The sequence below is a fragment of the Pelophylax lessonae genome, assembly GCF_965119305.1.
Source record: "Pelophylax lessonae genome assembly, chromosome: 7".
Lineage (NCBI taxonomy): Eukaryota > Metazoa > Chordata > Amphibia > Anura > Ranidae > Pelophylax > Pelophylax lessonae.
In genome coordinates this window covers 290,522,878-290,538,758 of record NC_138774.1, presented here as the reverse complement: position 1 = coordinate 290,538,758, position 15,881 = coordinate 290,522,878, and the positions used below count along the sequence as shown (strand labels likewise).

At 46.6% G+C, this 15,881-nt stretch overlaps 1 protein-coding gene across 2 annotated transcripts in view; it reads left to right on the top strand.

Moving 5' to 3' along the window:
* ASTN2 (astrotactin 2) overlaps nt 1–15,881 on the top strand; it is a 409,628-nt gene that overhangs the window by 279,190 nt on the left and 114,557 nt on the right. For both annotated transcript variants that reach the window (XM_082263954.1, XM_082263953.1), the window contains 2 exons: nt 5,609–5,759; nt 15,566–15,732. In XM_082263954.1, coding sequence (XP_082120080.1) covers nt 5,609–5,759; nt 15,566–15,732 — 318 coding nt within the window. The remainder of the gene's footprint in view (nt 1–5,608; nt 5,760–15,565; nt 15,733–15,881) is intronic.

Here is a 15,881-nt window from a genome sequence, read left to right as displayed (position 1 = left end):
TTGTTAGGAACACTTGCGTAAGATTAAGACCCCCTTCACACTGGGGCGACCTGTCAGGCAACCTGGTTGCCTGACAGGTCGCCGTAGGTCGCCTGCCATAGAGAAGCTGTGGACCCGTTCTAATAGGAGCGACACAAGTCGCTCCGACTTAGAAAAATGGTCCGGAGCTTCTTTGGGGCGACCTGGAGCGACCTGCATTGACTTCAATGATATGAAGTCCGTGCCGGCCGCTCCGAGGTCGCGGAGCGAGCTGCGCACCGCGACCTGTGAGGTCGCCCCGGCAAGTAGCGTCGCCCCAGTGTGAACGGGTCTAAGAATTGTTTTGTTTCATTTGTTTTTATTGAAATATAAGTATACCAATACATGGTACAACAAGTATTTGAGTATGTAGCACCCCACAGGGTTGATCGCTTTATGAAATGTCATGGAACCAGGAAACGAAGTTCATGCGTAATTTGGAAAGGGCCGTGTACGAGGAATGGGTAGGTGGGTTTATTTCATTAATAGATTCCAGGACTCGATTGGCTCCCAGTAGTCTGTCGAGATGCATTGACTTCTGCCTCCTAATCCGTGAACACATTTGTATAAAAATACCTCTAATAAAGGCCTTATGGGCACACCAAACAGTAAAGGGGTCCAAGACTGAGTGAGAGTTCATCAGGAAATATTTTTGAAGACATTTGTTAATATCTTTAACATTCTGGGATGAGTTAAATATTTGGGAGTTAACTCTCCAGATGTAGGCAGGGTTGGGTGTGTGTTCCTCCACAATTGATACTGAAGTTGGTCCGACCATGAAATATTATTATGAAATATTATGGAGGAAGACACAGCCTACAGCAAAACCCTGTCCACTAAAATCATGTTTTCCACTTTATAAAACTCTGGTCCGACCACATCTGGAGTATTCTGTCCAGTTCTGGTCGCCAGTCCTCAGGAGGGATGTGTTGCAGCTGGAGAAAGTCCAGAGAAGGGCAACTAAACTAATTAGGGGATTGGAGGACCTTAATTATGAAGAGCGTCTGCTATCCTTTAATTTATTCTCCCTGGAGAAGAGACGCCTGAGAGGGGACATGATAGCAATTTATAAATATCTCAATGGTGATCTCAGCATAGAAAAAAAGCTATTCAGTCAGAAGAATTGCATGAGGACACGAGGGCATACAATGCGATTAGAGGAGAAGCGTTTTAACCTCAGGCAACGTGGGGGGTTCTTTATTGTTAGGGCTACAAGATTGTGGAATTCTCTACCACAAGAGGTGGTTTCTGCGGGTAGTATGGTGGCTTTCAAAAGACTCTTAGACGTACATCTCAAGGATCAGAACATTCAGGGGTATGTGAGATGATTACGGCCACATACACCTACACAGGTTCAACTGGATGGACTATTGTCTTTATTCAACCTCACCTACTATGTACTGTAACTATGTAACTATGTTGATTCCAGAGTACGAGTTGTGGCATGACGATTGGAAGGTGTAGTCACGCTCCTCAGCTGACATCTCCAGGTGTCAAAGATTTCCTCTTTGTTGGAATATTGGTTGAAGTGCTGGAGGATGCTTTTTAGGTTTTGAGTACAGATCCAGATGGGGGTCCACAGTAAGATTAAAGTCCCTGCACACTACTAAGGAGCCCAGCTTGACTTTTGAGATTTTGCGAAAGAGTTTATGTGCAAAGAGAAGTTGGTGCGTGTTGGGGGCGTAGGCGTTTGTGATGGTAAACGGTCTGTTATTAATATCGCATAGTAGGATCAGGTATCTACGCTCTTGGTCGCGGATGGTGTTATGCAGGGAGAAGGCTATGGTGATTTTGACCGCAATTAGAATGCCATTCTTCTTGTGCAGTGCGGATGCGGTAATAATGTGAGGGAACTATTTATGGCTGAAAGTACGAGGGGCTGAGATATGGAAATGTGTTTCTTGAACACAGAGAAGGTCGCTTCCCAATTTGATAGATTCCTTCCATAGAAATGCTCTTTTGGCATGGTGGTTGAGCCCCCGCACATTAAATGAAGTTACTTTTAGTACCATTGGGACACATCATTTGAAAAGCTTGTGTTACCTTGGGGATGTACAAAGGAGACGAGATATATAGGAGACAGCAGGCCAAAGTGTAGGTTCCTGTGGGAGTTGCGCAGTAATATGTCATTAGGAATTCCGTTGGATGCTCATCTTGAACCTTAGACCTGGAACCGACAAGGAATAAAAAGGAAAAAACAAAAATGAAAAATAAATGTGAAAGAAAACAGCAACAATTAGTAAAAATGGTATTCGATTCCAACTAGAATCTGATTGCAGGAGTACTGCACATTGCTTGTACCGGGTGTTACGTGAAAAATGTGCTCCCTCTGACCCGGGAGGTCAGATATTGCATTTACTTTGGGCTTGAAGGATAGAGACGATCAGAGTGCGTGTTCTTTTTGCTTGTGCTTGTGAGAGACAGTCTGCTATTCGTTTTGGGTATTGTGACGTGAGTCACTTTGGGTTCCAGAAGCCCCCCAACCAGATTGCTTTAGGGAGGTTTGAGAGACTCCTTGTCCAGCTTCCCCAGCCCCTCTTATGTGTAAGTCACCCTGTGTCTATTAGGGGCACAGGGTGACCAAGAACCCCAGTTGGGTCTGCACTAGTCAGACTCACTGTACAACCACAGCGGACTCAGCATTTGGTGTTACCCCGGTTATCCTTGTTTCTATATGTGTGGTTTGTTTTGAAAGAGTGAGGGGCTCTTTCACTTGGGACAATAATATTTCTGAAAAATATCCCTCAGGAAATTAATGAAGATGAACGGTTTGACTTTTCAGATTGCTAGAATATTGAAGGAGTGTCTCATAGACCCTTGCTAGATAGTGAGACCGGGTGGGGTTTGTTATTCCTATTGTTAAGTACCTGTATTCCATTGTTCTATTGTTTCTGTCTGCCTTAAGATCAACTTATTATGGGATGTATATGTGTATGTGGATTGGCTGCTAAGGGTGAGGGGGGATTGTCCCACAGTGTATATCTCTTTGTGCTTGTGTTTCAATAAACAGTTTATTTTCTGGTTGACTCTAAAACTTGTACTGTCGAGTTCTTGGGGTAACTATAGCCAGATTCACAGATCTCATTTTCTAGAGCTTAGGAAGCAGCTTCTTGGCGGAGATATCAGTCAGGGTGTCCAGAGTCCATCACAGGTATCCATCTTGGTAGGGGGTGACCTGGGTGCTGGTTCCTGGTCATGAAGGATATCCCATGAGCGGAGCAGTGGTAGACCTTCATTAATCGTTGTGATTACAGAGGTAGTATCATTGTGGGTGTTAGTGAGCTTCATTAGGTAGCCCCAGTGGTAAGTGATATTTTGATTGCGTAATGCTTTCGTAATTGGCAGGAGTGATTTTCTTTTTTGTAGTGTATATTGGGGGATGTCACATTGTTCCGCCGTGAGCGGTCATCAATGTCTGCAACTTTTGCTTTTTTCAGATCCTCATCTTTGTCATTGTGTGCATCAATAAGGTTGTTGTGAGGGGATGCAAATTAACCCATATTAGTCTCTATGTGATCTACTCTCCCTCCTAGTTTCTGTACTTCAGCCCTGAAATTTGTCACACACTCCAGCATATCTGCATGTAAAGAGGCCCGCAGGAACACCGGCATGTCCTTTAACGTGGACTCAGAGACTGGCTGATTGGAAGCAGGGAAGGAACTAAAGGTGTCAGCCAGCTACCTGGTAGTGTTTGCAGAGCTGCAGATGTGGCTTATCCCTATGGGGGAAGATCCAGCAGATAGTCGCGGTTTGCATTTGGCAGGGTTTTGTGAGGATGAAGTAGAAGCTGTTGGTGATCATGGCTGAACAGCTTTAGAGGCTCCTGCAGGTGTAGGGCTCTGTGTGGATCGGTAGGAGTCGCTGGATGAGGCCAGCAGCACCATCTTGAGCATATGGCCGCTCAGTGGGGAGGAAGAAGTGTGGCAGCTTTCTAGTGCCTGAGGTGTCCTTCTTTTGGGCCATGTCCGAGAATGCAGGGGCAATCAGGCAAGCAAGTAGGGGTGTCTGTGATGCGGTTGATCGCCTCTATTTGTTATAGGAGGGGCGGTGGAGGAGCTACTCAGCCATGCATTCGTCCAGCAGCGCGGTAGCCACGCTCCCAGATTGAGAATTGTTTTGACCATACTTCATACTGTATCTCTAATCACAAACACAAGAAAATGTGAATAAAATTGAAACAATTGGTATATACATTTTTTTATAAATGTACACTAACCAGCCCATGCATGGCATTCATCGTTTTCAGGGGAGTTGATAGAGGTCTAAAAAAAACGTCCATTGGTGGTCCGATTGGCAGAGGTGCTCGTTGACATATGTCTAAGGATTTATCTTGCTTTCTCAGCTCTAGGTGATACATTGTGAAGTTTTGTTGCAGTGGCTCCATGTTTTCAGGTGGATGTGTAGCGACCATATTTCCCCTACATGGAGACAAGGTTTTCTCCCCCGGCACACATGGAAGGTTGCTTGTCTCTATCCCATAGGGTGACCACAGCCTCTTGAGCCATAGGGTGACCACAGCCTCTTGAGCCATAGGGTGACCACAGCCTCTTGAGCTTATTATCATTATGTTTTGGTCAACTACAGTAACTACACAATAAGGTCTCTCCCGACTCTCCCTTTTTTTTCCGGTTGACACCCAGACGTTACCGGTGAAAACCTCTTTGGGACCAAACCCCTTGGACCTTTGTGTGACCACCATGTCCTGAATATCATTTTCAGGGGAATTTCAAATGCCAGTGTGCCCCTCCGCTTTCTATGATTCTATCCTCCAATACCTATGTCAGGTAGGGGTCAACAGATGGAACCACTGTGCATGGTGGGAGCACTGCTGTATTTTGGCCTAGGCCAACAAGGCCCAGGCCTAGGGCGGCACTTTGCAGGGGGGCAGCAAAAAAGCCGCCCCTCCCTCCACCTGAGACTCTATTGGCAACTGGTTGCTAGAGCCACCTCTCTCACCCCCCCCCCCCCTTTCTCTCTCTCCCTCACCCCCCTCTCTATCATCTCCCTCTCTCTCTCTCTCTCATCCCCCTCTCACTCTTGTCCCCCCTCTCTCTCATCCCCCTCCCTCTCTCTCTTCTCTCTCATCCTCCCTCTCTCTCTCTCATCCCCCCACTCCCCCCTCTCTCTCTCATCCCTCTCTCTCTCTCATCTCCTCTCTCCCTCATCCACCCCCTCTCTCCCCCCCCCCCTCTCGTGAGATCTCAGGGGTTCATGCTGGGACTTGCTTGTAGTCCTTCAATTTTGGAGGGTCACATCTGTTAAAAAAGGAGTGGGGCAAAGTTACATAGGAGGGGGGGTGCCCAATTTTAGTCTTGCCTAGGGCAGCACAAAACCAAAATACACCACTGGGTGGGAGACCGACCTAAGGCATCCCACTCTCCCAGAAAACTCTGACTGAAGCTGCAGCGCAAGCCACTCACCAGAGGTGAGTATAATACCTCTTCCACTGAAGGCAATTGTCATTATATTGGCATGCAGGTTCTCTTTATTTAAGGGATTGAAAAAAATTGTATTTTGTGTTTTTGCTGTCCTTTTCTTTTAGCTACCATTTTTCTTGGTAACCGTAATTGTACTTTTCTCCAATCTGCAGGCAAGAAGCCCTTTTGGCAACCCACTTTGAAACAGTTGATGACCTGCTCTCTTCGTTTGGACCGGTTCGTGATTGCTCGTTCAGTAATGGAGGCTGTTCACGGAATTTCAAGTGTGTCTCCGAGCGGAGAGTGGACTCCACTGGATGTGTGGTTAGTAGTAAAAAAAAAAAAAAAAGGAAGATGCGTAATTCCTACAGAACTTTGCTGATCTCAATTACATGGAGGGAATCAAAAATGGAGAAAGATCTGGGAGTCTTAGTAGAGGATAGACTTGGCAATAGCATGCAATGTCAAGCTGCAGCTGCCAAGGCCGGCAGAATATTAGCATGCATAAGGAAGGGGTGTATTCCAGAGATAAAACTAAAATCCTTCCACTTTTTTAAAACTCAGGTCCGACCACACCTGGAGTATTCTGTCCAGTTCTGGTCGCCAGTCCTCAGGAGGAATGTGTTGGAGCTGGAGAGAGTCCAGAGAAGGGCAACTAAAATGATTAGGGGATTGGAGGGCCTTAATTATGAGGAGCGTTTACAATCTTCCCTGGAGAAGATACACCTGAGAGGGGACATAATAGCAATTTACAAATACCTCAATGGTGATCTCAGCATAGAAAAAAAGCTATTCAGTCACAAGGATTGCATGAGGACATGAGGACATACAATGCGATTAAAGGAGAAGCGTTTTAACCTCAGGCAACGTAGGGGGTTTGTTACTGTTAGGGCTACAAGACTGTGGAATTCTCTACCACAAGAGGTAGTTACTGCAGGAAGTATGGCTACTTTCAAAAAACTCTTAAACGTACATCTAAAGGCTCAGAACATTAAAAGGTATGTGAGATGATTACGGCCACACACACCTACACAGGTTGAACTGGATTGACTATTGTCTTTATTCAACCTCAACTACTATGTAACTATGTATGAAAACCCAGTCATCCATAAGGTGGTTACCAAGAGTTTCTTAAAAGTAATTAGAAAGGAGCATATCAATTATGGCTTGTAAATAAGCCCCTAGCAACCGCTCAGTGATCGAGGGAATGCCTGGCCACATAAGCAAAAGGGATGTGGCCTGGTATGGTTCGGGCATGAGCCCTCTTTGTTGGCCTGCCAGATTGCGTGCTCAGATCTGGTAGAAGGTCTGGTATAGATTTTTAGTAGGACCCCAACAAATTTTTTTGTGGAGGATCCTTCTTAAAATCCATACCAGATTTGACTCCCGTTTATTTCAATGGGGTTCAGGATCGGTAACCAAACTTCTTTGAATTTCACCAAACCTTGCTTTAACCGAATCCAGGTCGGTTGATCAGCCACAGCTTAAGGAACTCCTTGCAAACTTTGGAGGAACCCTAGGGTCCCACGGAATCCTGGGCGGGAATGTCCGGTGTAGACCGATGAAAATTAAACAGGGTCATGATCTTATTAAGAAGCAGAAAAAGCAAAGGAATCAACAAGCAACCAAACAACTAAAAAGAAAAAACGACCAGCTATAAGATGGTGACCCAGAGGTTACTGAATGTCTTGCGAAAGGCACATATTAATTATGGCATGTAAATAAGCACAAGAATGGTCCAAGTATTTGTCCTCCGAAGGCCTTTTTTTTTTCTTTGCTAAATAAAGAAATGAAAAACAAGAGCATTATTATAAGAACGAAGAATCACAATGAAGGGCATATTGGTGATGCAATTACGTCTTCAAGGATAACATTAAAATGTACATTACTATCAAAGCCTTGGGCTGCTCGGCGTCTCTTCTGGGGAAGTGTCTTGTCAACCCATACAGGAAAATAAAATGCATTAATCAATATCAGACCACCTTCTTTTAAGTAAAATTCCTTTTACGTACCATGAAGGTCTTTATCTATAGCAAACAAAATAAATACACTAATGTAGTAGGAACACAAATAATGGAGTTGCCCTCAGCACCTAGTGGTTGGTTTAATTTTCTAGCTTGTAATAGACAATTATCAGCCAGAATTATATTGAAAGGTGAACTTCCGACAAGCAGCTACATACACGGATTAATGCAAAAATTGGAGCAGTTGTATCTGTATTATTCCTCCCACTGATACCAATAGGAAGGAATAGTGCCCCATCATTGGTATCAGTGGGAGGAATAGTGCCCCATCATTCAGCTTCGGGTGTGGCTGCTGGAAGGTTCTCTGGCTGTGTGTCTGTTGCTGCTGCAGGTGATCTGTGTAAGAGGGTGTGAGGTGAAATCCCTCCCAGCTCTCCTGGCCCCCTTCTGGGGAAGCCATGGAGGCCAGCAGGGCCTCTCCTGCTGGAGGCTCTCAGACATCCCCTGGGCGGATGGATGGCACCCCTGCTCCTGTGCAGCCCGTGGTTGGTGATCTCTCTGCACCTGGTGAGGATGAAGATGCTGGATCCATTCGGGAGCGAGTGGTGGCCGGGATCAAAGTCCTCAATAAGGAGAGAGACAAGCTCTACAAGCTTAGAGCGGATTTAAAGCGCCTGAGAAAGCAGCGTGAAGGCTTGTTCAGCAAGAACCGTGGATCAATGGATTCAGAGGTCCAATTAGCGAAAGTCCGTGTGGATCATCAAGAAACTATCGTGGCCATGATGGAAGGCAGGGATGGTCCCTTCAGGGAGAAGTTTTGCAATGAACGGAGGTTTGCAAAGATGGAGGTGGAGGAGGAGACCCCCGGTTCTGACCCCCTTCCCCCTCAAGGTGAGGTAAGCAGCCCATTGCCATCTCAGGGCTCAGGAGGCATGTTGAAAGTTATACAGGTAATGGAGTCTCCAATGCAGGAAGATCAGCTGGTGTTTGGTGATGTGGAGGACTTACCTGAGAGTGTGCCTGATAAAGTAAAGTATATAAAGCCCCAGCTTACAGATAAAACAGTTTTTGTGCCTTTTAGCACCTTGCCTAATGATGGGTTTCCTAATGACACTCCGGGTGATTCCCCTATGCTCAGCAATGTTGTGCCTGCTGCTGATGTCTCTAAACAGGAAAAGTTGTGTTTAAAAAATGACATTTCTGCTGAAGAACCACAAAACCCAGAAGAGCCGATTAACCCCCCTTCTGCTGAGCTTAAAACTATTTCAGTCACTGTTGAACAGGACTCTACAGCGCAGCAGCAGGAAACATCTGGTACTGCATCAGAAACAGTTATCCCTAATAACATTGCAGGCATGGTGGATCCCACCATTATATGTGGAACTGATAATGCTGCTTGTTTAGGCCAAGCTGGTAAAAATAATAATAGTAGTGTACCTGATAATGTGACATCAGTATGGGGTCTTGGCCCTAATAAGCCTACATTTGCACAGGTGGTAAGCTGTGCTCCTGGCAATATCACCAAGCCAGGGTTACAATCAAGGAGGAGCTCTGCTTCTAATCAGGGTTTTCCCTCGCGGGCTGCCACTATGAGCACCATTGGATCTGGTATTGGATCTATGGCTTCTGCTGGGGGTCCAAGGCGGAACGTAGTCCTCCTTAAATGGGAAGGTGGTGCAGTCCCTCTAGCAAGGCGTATGGTGGTGGACCTGATCTTAGATATGGGTTTTGGGGCTAATGACCTATATGCCCTGATACATGTGGCTGGAAGCCGGGAATACACAGTTAGTTTCACCAGACCAGAGGGTCTTGACTTGTTCTGGGAACGATATATGGCTCGGTGCAGGTCAAGACCCGAATGGGAAGGTCTGGTGCCAGTGGCAGTTTCCCAAAGGTCAACAGTGAAGAAAATTACTATTGTCCTTACAAATGAGAGTGTTCCTGCTCGGGACTTAGAGGTCTGGTTGAGAAATTATGGGGATGTTTTGACCAGGCCGGATAAAATTCATGATGAGCGTGGCATCTGGACCGGGGGTTGGTCGGTAACGGTCAGGTTGGCTAGGGATGGGAATGTTGTCCGTCACCTGCCCTCCTCTGCCTTTATAGGGAGGGATAGGATGACCATTTTTTATCCCGGTCAGCCAAAACTGTGTCACCGCTGTGGAGAAAAGGGGCATTTTAGCTCCTCTTGTTCAGCTCTGATCTGTTCAGTGTGTCGGGGGCAGGGTCATGTGGCCAGGGACTGCACCCAGGCGATAAGGTGCAACCTGTGCCTGCGCCTTGGCCACCCCTACAGCCGATGTCCTGAAGCCTGGCATAATATGGATAGAGAGGTGATAGATGATCTGTTAAGGCTGGACAGGATGGAGGATGAGGCCCCTGTTGTACCACCCTCCTCTGCGGTGACTGACCCCCCTGGTCTTGTGCAGGATCCCTCCCTAGTCCCTGTGCCCACCCCTCCTGTATCTGTAAGTTTTCCTTCTGTGTCTGTCCCTGTGTCCCCCCAGCCTACTGTACCGGCTCCTCTTGTGTCAGAATCTGCCAAGTCTGTGCCCCCTGAGTCAGTTATTCCCGATCAGTCTTCCCTTCCTAAGTGTGACCTTAAAGAAGCCCCCCACCCACCAGGAGTGGTAGAGGGTACCAAAAAGGGTGCTGCTGCGGCTTCTTATGTAAAGAAGTCTTCTGTGAAGACTTCAAAGAAGAAGAAGAAAACAAGAGATGAAAGCATCTCTGAATCTGACCTTCAGTACCTGGAGGAGAGAAGGAAGGTTGTGAGGCGGAAGAGACAGACGGTGAGGACGGAACAGGGACAGGATGCCTCAGTGACTGTCTCCAACCGTTCTAGGGCTTCTGCTTGGGATATCTCCTCATCTGGGGATTCTTCTGAGCAGAATTCAGAAATTGAAATGGAGTTGGAGGAGGCTTCAAGAAAGAGAGAGGCTTCTGGTGATGAGCAGCAGAGGGGAGCTAAGAAGCAATCCACCCAATAACCCAAATGGCGGTTCCCCCTCCGTTAAAAGTGGTGACAATAAATGTCGCCAGCATTAAGTCGGTAAGAGCTCGTTCTATGGCCTTATTTTTGTTCAGCCAATTAGATGCTGAAATTTTATTTTTGCAGGAGACTAGGCTCACCTCCTTGGCAGATATTCATATGGCCAAGAGAGAGTGGAGGTATGGTCCATCTTACTGGTCTCTTGCGGCCGAGCCTTACGGCGGGGTGGCGGTGTTGTTTAAAACCGGCATGGTAACTGTCCGGCGGGTTATTGAGGTGGAGATTGGGAGATGTATGGTCTTAGACGTTCTGGTGGGAGGGCAGGACCTGCGCCTAATTAATATCTATGGGCCGCACACAAAGTGGGACAGGAAATGCCTTTTTACAAGGATCAAGCCATTTCTTTTTACATCCCGGCAAGTGGTTTTTGGAGGTGACTTTAATACTGTGACTAGGCCCAAGGACAGGAAGGACTTCAATGACCGGCTGGGATATGATAGCGTTTTTTTAAATAGTATGGTTAGGGATGCTGGTCTTGTGGATGTGCACATTAAGCACCTCCCGGATGACACAGGGTTCACCTTTCATCGAGGTAATAGTCAGAGTAGGATAGATAGGTTTTTTTTGAAGGAGGCCTCTGCTTTCTCACCCCCAGTGGTGCAGGCGGTGGAGTTCTCTGATCACTGTATGCTATCTGTGGTCTTGAATGCTTCAGATTTCCCTCAGAGGGGCAAAGGCATCTGGAGATTAAATTCGACTCTCCTTGAGGAAGAACATGTTAGACAATCCTTTGAGGAATTCTTTCAGGCACAGGTGACCATCCTGGACTTTTGTAGCAGCAAGGCTGAGTGGTGGGAGCTGACCAAAAAGAGGATTGCTGGATTCTTCAGGGGCCTAGCCAATAAAAAACAGTTTAATAGATACATGACCTACCAACGTTTGCGGAGGAAGCTGGATATTCTTGTCTCGAGAGGAGGAGATCCTGGGGCAATCTCTGAAGTGAAAATCCTCCTCAGGAAGTGTCAATATGACCGGCATACCTCTTTGGTTCTGGAGCGGGACTATGGGAAATACCACTCGCCTGACCCTTACCACTCGCCTGACCCTTACCAGAACTGCAAACAGGGTGTAGCTGTTAAGATGGTCGTTGGCCTTAAGGATAGTACAGGTTCCTTGACAAAGTCCAGGTCAGGGATCCTGGAGGTCGTGAGGTCTTTTTATGCTGAACTTCTTGGGAGGAAGGAGCTTGACCGAGACAAGATGGAAAGCTTTTTGGACTCTATTCCAGGTCTAAATGGTGGAGATGTCCCTTTGATGAATTTGACAGAAGAGATCACAGTTGAAGAGGTGACGAGGGCAATTGAACAGCTTGCCATCAAGAAGTCACCTGGACCGGATGGTCTGACGGCTGAGTTTTACAAAGCCTTTAAGTCTATTCTGGCCCCACATTTGGTAGAGATTTTTAACAGTTGTCTTGCTGAGGGGGTGCTTCCCCCTTCCATGAGACACTCAGCTGTGATTCTTCTTTCAAAAGGTAAAGATCCTTCGATGATTGAGAATTGGCGCCCCATCAGCCTTCTCAATGTCGATAGAAAGGTGCTGGCGAAGATACTTTTCTGGCGCCTATCGGCAGTAGCAGAGTCTTTGCTTTCTCGCCATCAGCACTGTTCGATCCAGGGTAGGAGCACCTTCACAGCGGTTTTAGCTGTCCGGGAGGCCTTGGAGCAGTGCAGGGCTGCAGGCTGGGGAAAGTATCTACTGGCATTGGATCAGGCAAAGGCTTTCGATCGTGTCAACCATGAGTACCTGTGGTTGCTCTTTAGTAAGTACGGTCTGCCGGGTGGTTTTGTCGATTGGTTAAAAGTTTTGTATAAGGGGGCAGAAAGCTTCCCTCTTGTTAATGGTTGGGTTGGACAGTCCTTTGAGGTTGGTTCTGGGGTGCGCCAGGGTTGTCCGCTGAGTCCCCTGCTCTATGTGTTTGCAATCGACCCCTTCATCAGGAGGCTAGAGAGCAGCATGTTGTGTGGGGTACCAGTGGGAATCCCGGGTGAGCCGCCTTTGAGGGTTGTTGCCTATGCGGATGATGTGTCAGTGATTGTCACTGGGACAGATGAAGCGGAGGAGGTGGTCTCTCTGGCATCACGGTACTCTGAAGCATCAGGCTCCAAGATCAATCAGGAAAAGAGTGAAGTTTTTTGGATGGGAAAGGAAGGTGAGGGGTTTGATCTCCCGGACACTTTTCCAGTGCCCCAGGAAAAAATTAAGATATTAGGCATTGAATTTGGACCTGGCGATTATGGCCTCAAAAACTGGGAGGGCAGGCTGGAAGTTGCCAATACTAAGGTGGTCAGCTGGAAGAGATGGAAGTTATCTCTGAGGGAAAGGGTTGATCTGATTAAGACTTACCTGATACCGATCTTCTTGTATGTCAGCCCTGTCTGCATCTTGCCAGTGTCTCTCTATGCTAGGATCTATAGTGTGTTCTTCCAGATGCTGTGGGGGAACAGACTGAACCCCATCAAGAGGAATGTCACCTATCTATCCAGGAGGGAGGGTGGCTTAGGTATGGTCAACCCCGTTCTTTTCTTTTCACTGCTATTTCTCAAGTTTAACATTGGTAGTATGCTTGCAGTGGAACCTCCTGGATGGGCAGGCATGTTTAGATCTTGGTTTAGGCCTTTTCTGCGACTTTGGGAAGAAGGTGGCCAAGTGAAGAATCTCAGGGGTCATCGTGGTCAGCTCCCAGCCTATGTCGCTCCGTGTCTGAAGTTGCTGCGGCAGTGGCGACTGTCGGCTGAAGATCTCAGATCCGCTCCGAGGAAAGTCCTTATGAGCCGAGTCTTGAGTGAAGTCTTTCATGACCCACTGGCCTTAAGGGATTGCCCAGGCCCAATTTTGAGGGAAGGGTTAAGATTGATTAATTTGGCTAGAGTCCCCCTTAAATTCAGGGATCTGGCCTGGTTGTGCTTCCACGGGAGGCTCTATGTTCGGGGCAATTTGAAATTCCGCAGTGGGATGGATCGTGGTTGTCCTCGGGAGGAATGTGCAGGTGAGGAGGAGACTATGGACCATTTTCTGCTTCGTTGCCCTTTTAACATAGAGGTATACAAACAGGTTGGGCGGGCCCTCGGTGTTCCTTTCCTCTCCAGGCTGGGTTATGCTGAGTGGGTGTACGGAGCATTCAATACTGGTGGGGGCTTTTGTTTGGATACACTTTTTTTAGTTAGTTTAGTAGTCCGTTATTACACATGGAACGCACGGTGTCAGGTCACCCTTCGGCGTAAAATCCTTCCTGTTCAGGTGGTGGTGTGTGACATTCTGCATGAGGTGGGGAAGATTCGGGCGCTTGAGAGAGACAAGTGGGGTCAGAGGGCTTGGCTGAAGGCGTGGAGGGGTTTCAAGCCTCCCTGACTGCCAGGAGTCTCTTTCCCGGGTGTGGCTTTCTGTCTCTTATCACCCTAGATTTTTTCTTAATGCTCAGTTTTTGATAAATGGCTGCATACATAGGTGATGGGTTGTGCCTCTTAGGCCCTCTCTGCTGCTTTATGTAAATAGTTTTCTAAGAATGTTGGAAGTGGATTATGTATATATTGTATATATTCTGCACATGGATGTGAATTCCTTTGTTTTTTTTGTTGGAATATTGTACTATAGTTCTGTTTTTTTACTTTTGTATAAAATATGTTGCTTGATTCTTTTCAATAAAAGATCAATAGTGCCCCATCATTGGTATCAGTGGGGGGAATAGTGCCCCATCATTGGTATCAGTGAGGGGCAATAGTGTCCCATCATTGGTGTCAGTGGGAGGAATAGTGTCCCATCATTGGTGTCAGTGGGAGGAATAGTGTCCCATCATTGGTATCAGTGGAGGAATAATGCCCCATCATTGGTATCAGTAGGAGGAATAGTGCCCCATCATTGGTGTCAGTGTGAGGAATAGTGCCCCATCATTGGTATCAGTGGGAGGAATAGTACCCCATCATTGGTATCAGTGGGAGGAATAGTGCCCCATCATTGGTATCAGTAGGAGGAATAGTGCCCCATCATTGGTGTCAGTGTGAGGAATAGTGCCCCATCATTGGTATCAGTGGGAGGAATAGTACCCCATCATTGATATCAGTGGGAGGAATAGTGCCCCATCATTGGTATCAGTGGAGGAATAATGCCCCATCATTGGTGTCAGTGGGAGGAATAGTGCCCCATCATTGGTATCAGTGGGAGGAATAGTGCCCCATCATTGGTGTCAGTGTGAGGAATAGTGCCCCATCATTGGTATCAGTGGGAGGAATAGTGCCCCATCATTGGTATCAGTGGGAGGAATAGTGCCCCATCATTGGTATCAGTGGAGGAATAATGCCCCATCATTGGTGTCAGTGGGAGGAATAGTGCCCCATCATTGGTATCAGTGGGAGGAATAGTGCCCCATCATCGGTATCAGTGGGAGGAATAGTGCCCCATCATTGGCATCAGTGCGAGGAATAGTGTCTCATCATTGGTGTCAGTGGGAGGAATAGTGTCCCATCATTGGTATCAGTGGGAGGAATAGTGCCCCATCATTGGTATCAGTGTGGGGGGGGGGGAATAGTGTGCCATCATTGGTGTCAGTGGGAGGAATAGTGTCTCATCATTGGTGTCAGTGGGAGGAATAGTGTCTCATCATTGGTGTCAGTGGGAGGAATAGTGCCACATCATTGGTATCAGTGGGGGGAATAGTGCCACATTGTTGGTGTCACTGGAAGGAATGGTGCCTTATTGTTGGTGTCAGTGGAAAGAAAAGTGACTAATATCAGTAATATACTGTATATATATATATATATACACAAAGGCACGCAGGGCTCTGTATCCGGCCCATGGACTGCAGTTTGGAGACCAGTGCTTTAAGCAAAGGGGCTTCTGAGGTTGCAAAATAACCCCATTAAAATCTTGAGATTCATTGGTTAAGTGTTGGCTTTCTGTTTAAATAGCAATAAAACCCGACAGGAGTTGTAATTCCCCCATTTCTCCATCCAAATCCACCAGAAGGTTTTGGCTTTCAATACATTTGGAAACAACCCCCATCATCTATATACTGTATGTGCTGAATGTATAATAAAGCTTTTGTAAAGTGCTATTTCTCTATCAGGACTTTACAACATGCTACTTTACAATTTCGATTTTTTTTTGCCTTCTTTTAGTGTCCTGCGGGTCTGAAGCCGATGAAGGATGGAAGTGGCTGCTATGACTATAGCAAAGGAATTGACTGCTCAGATGGGTCTAATGGAGGCTGCGAACAATTATGTCTCCAACAGATGATTTCCCTCCCTAATAATCCCAGCGAGAGTGCCATATATATGTTTTGCGGGTGAGAGCACAGGAGGTGGTATAGACACAAATGCAAAATAAATGTAAAAATAAAAAAAAAATACATTTTTTTTTCCTTTCTTTCTTTCTTTATTAATTAATTTATTTTATTTTTTTTTTTAAATTAAAACCACTTCTGGACCGAGCCTT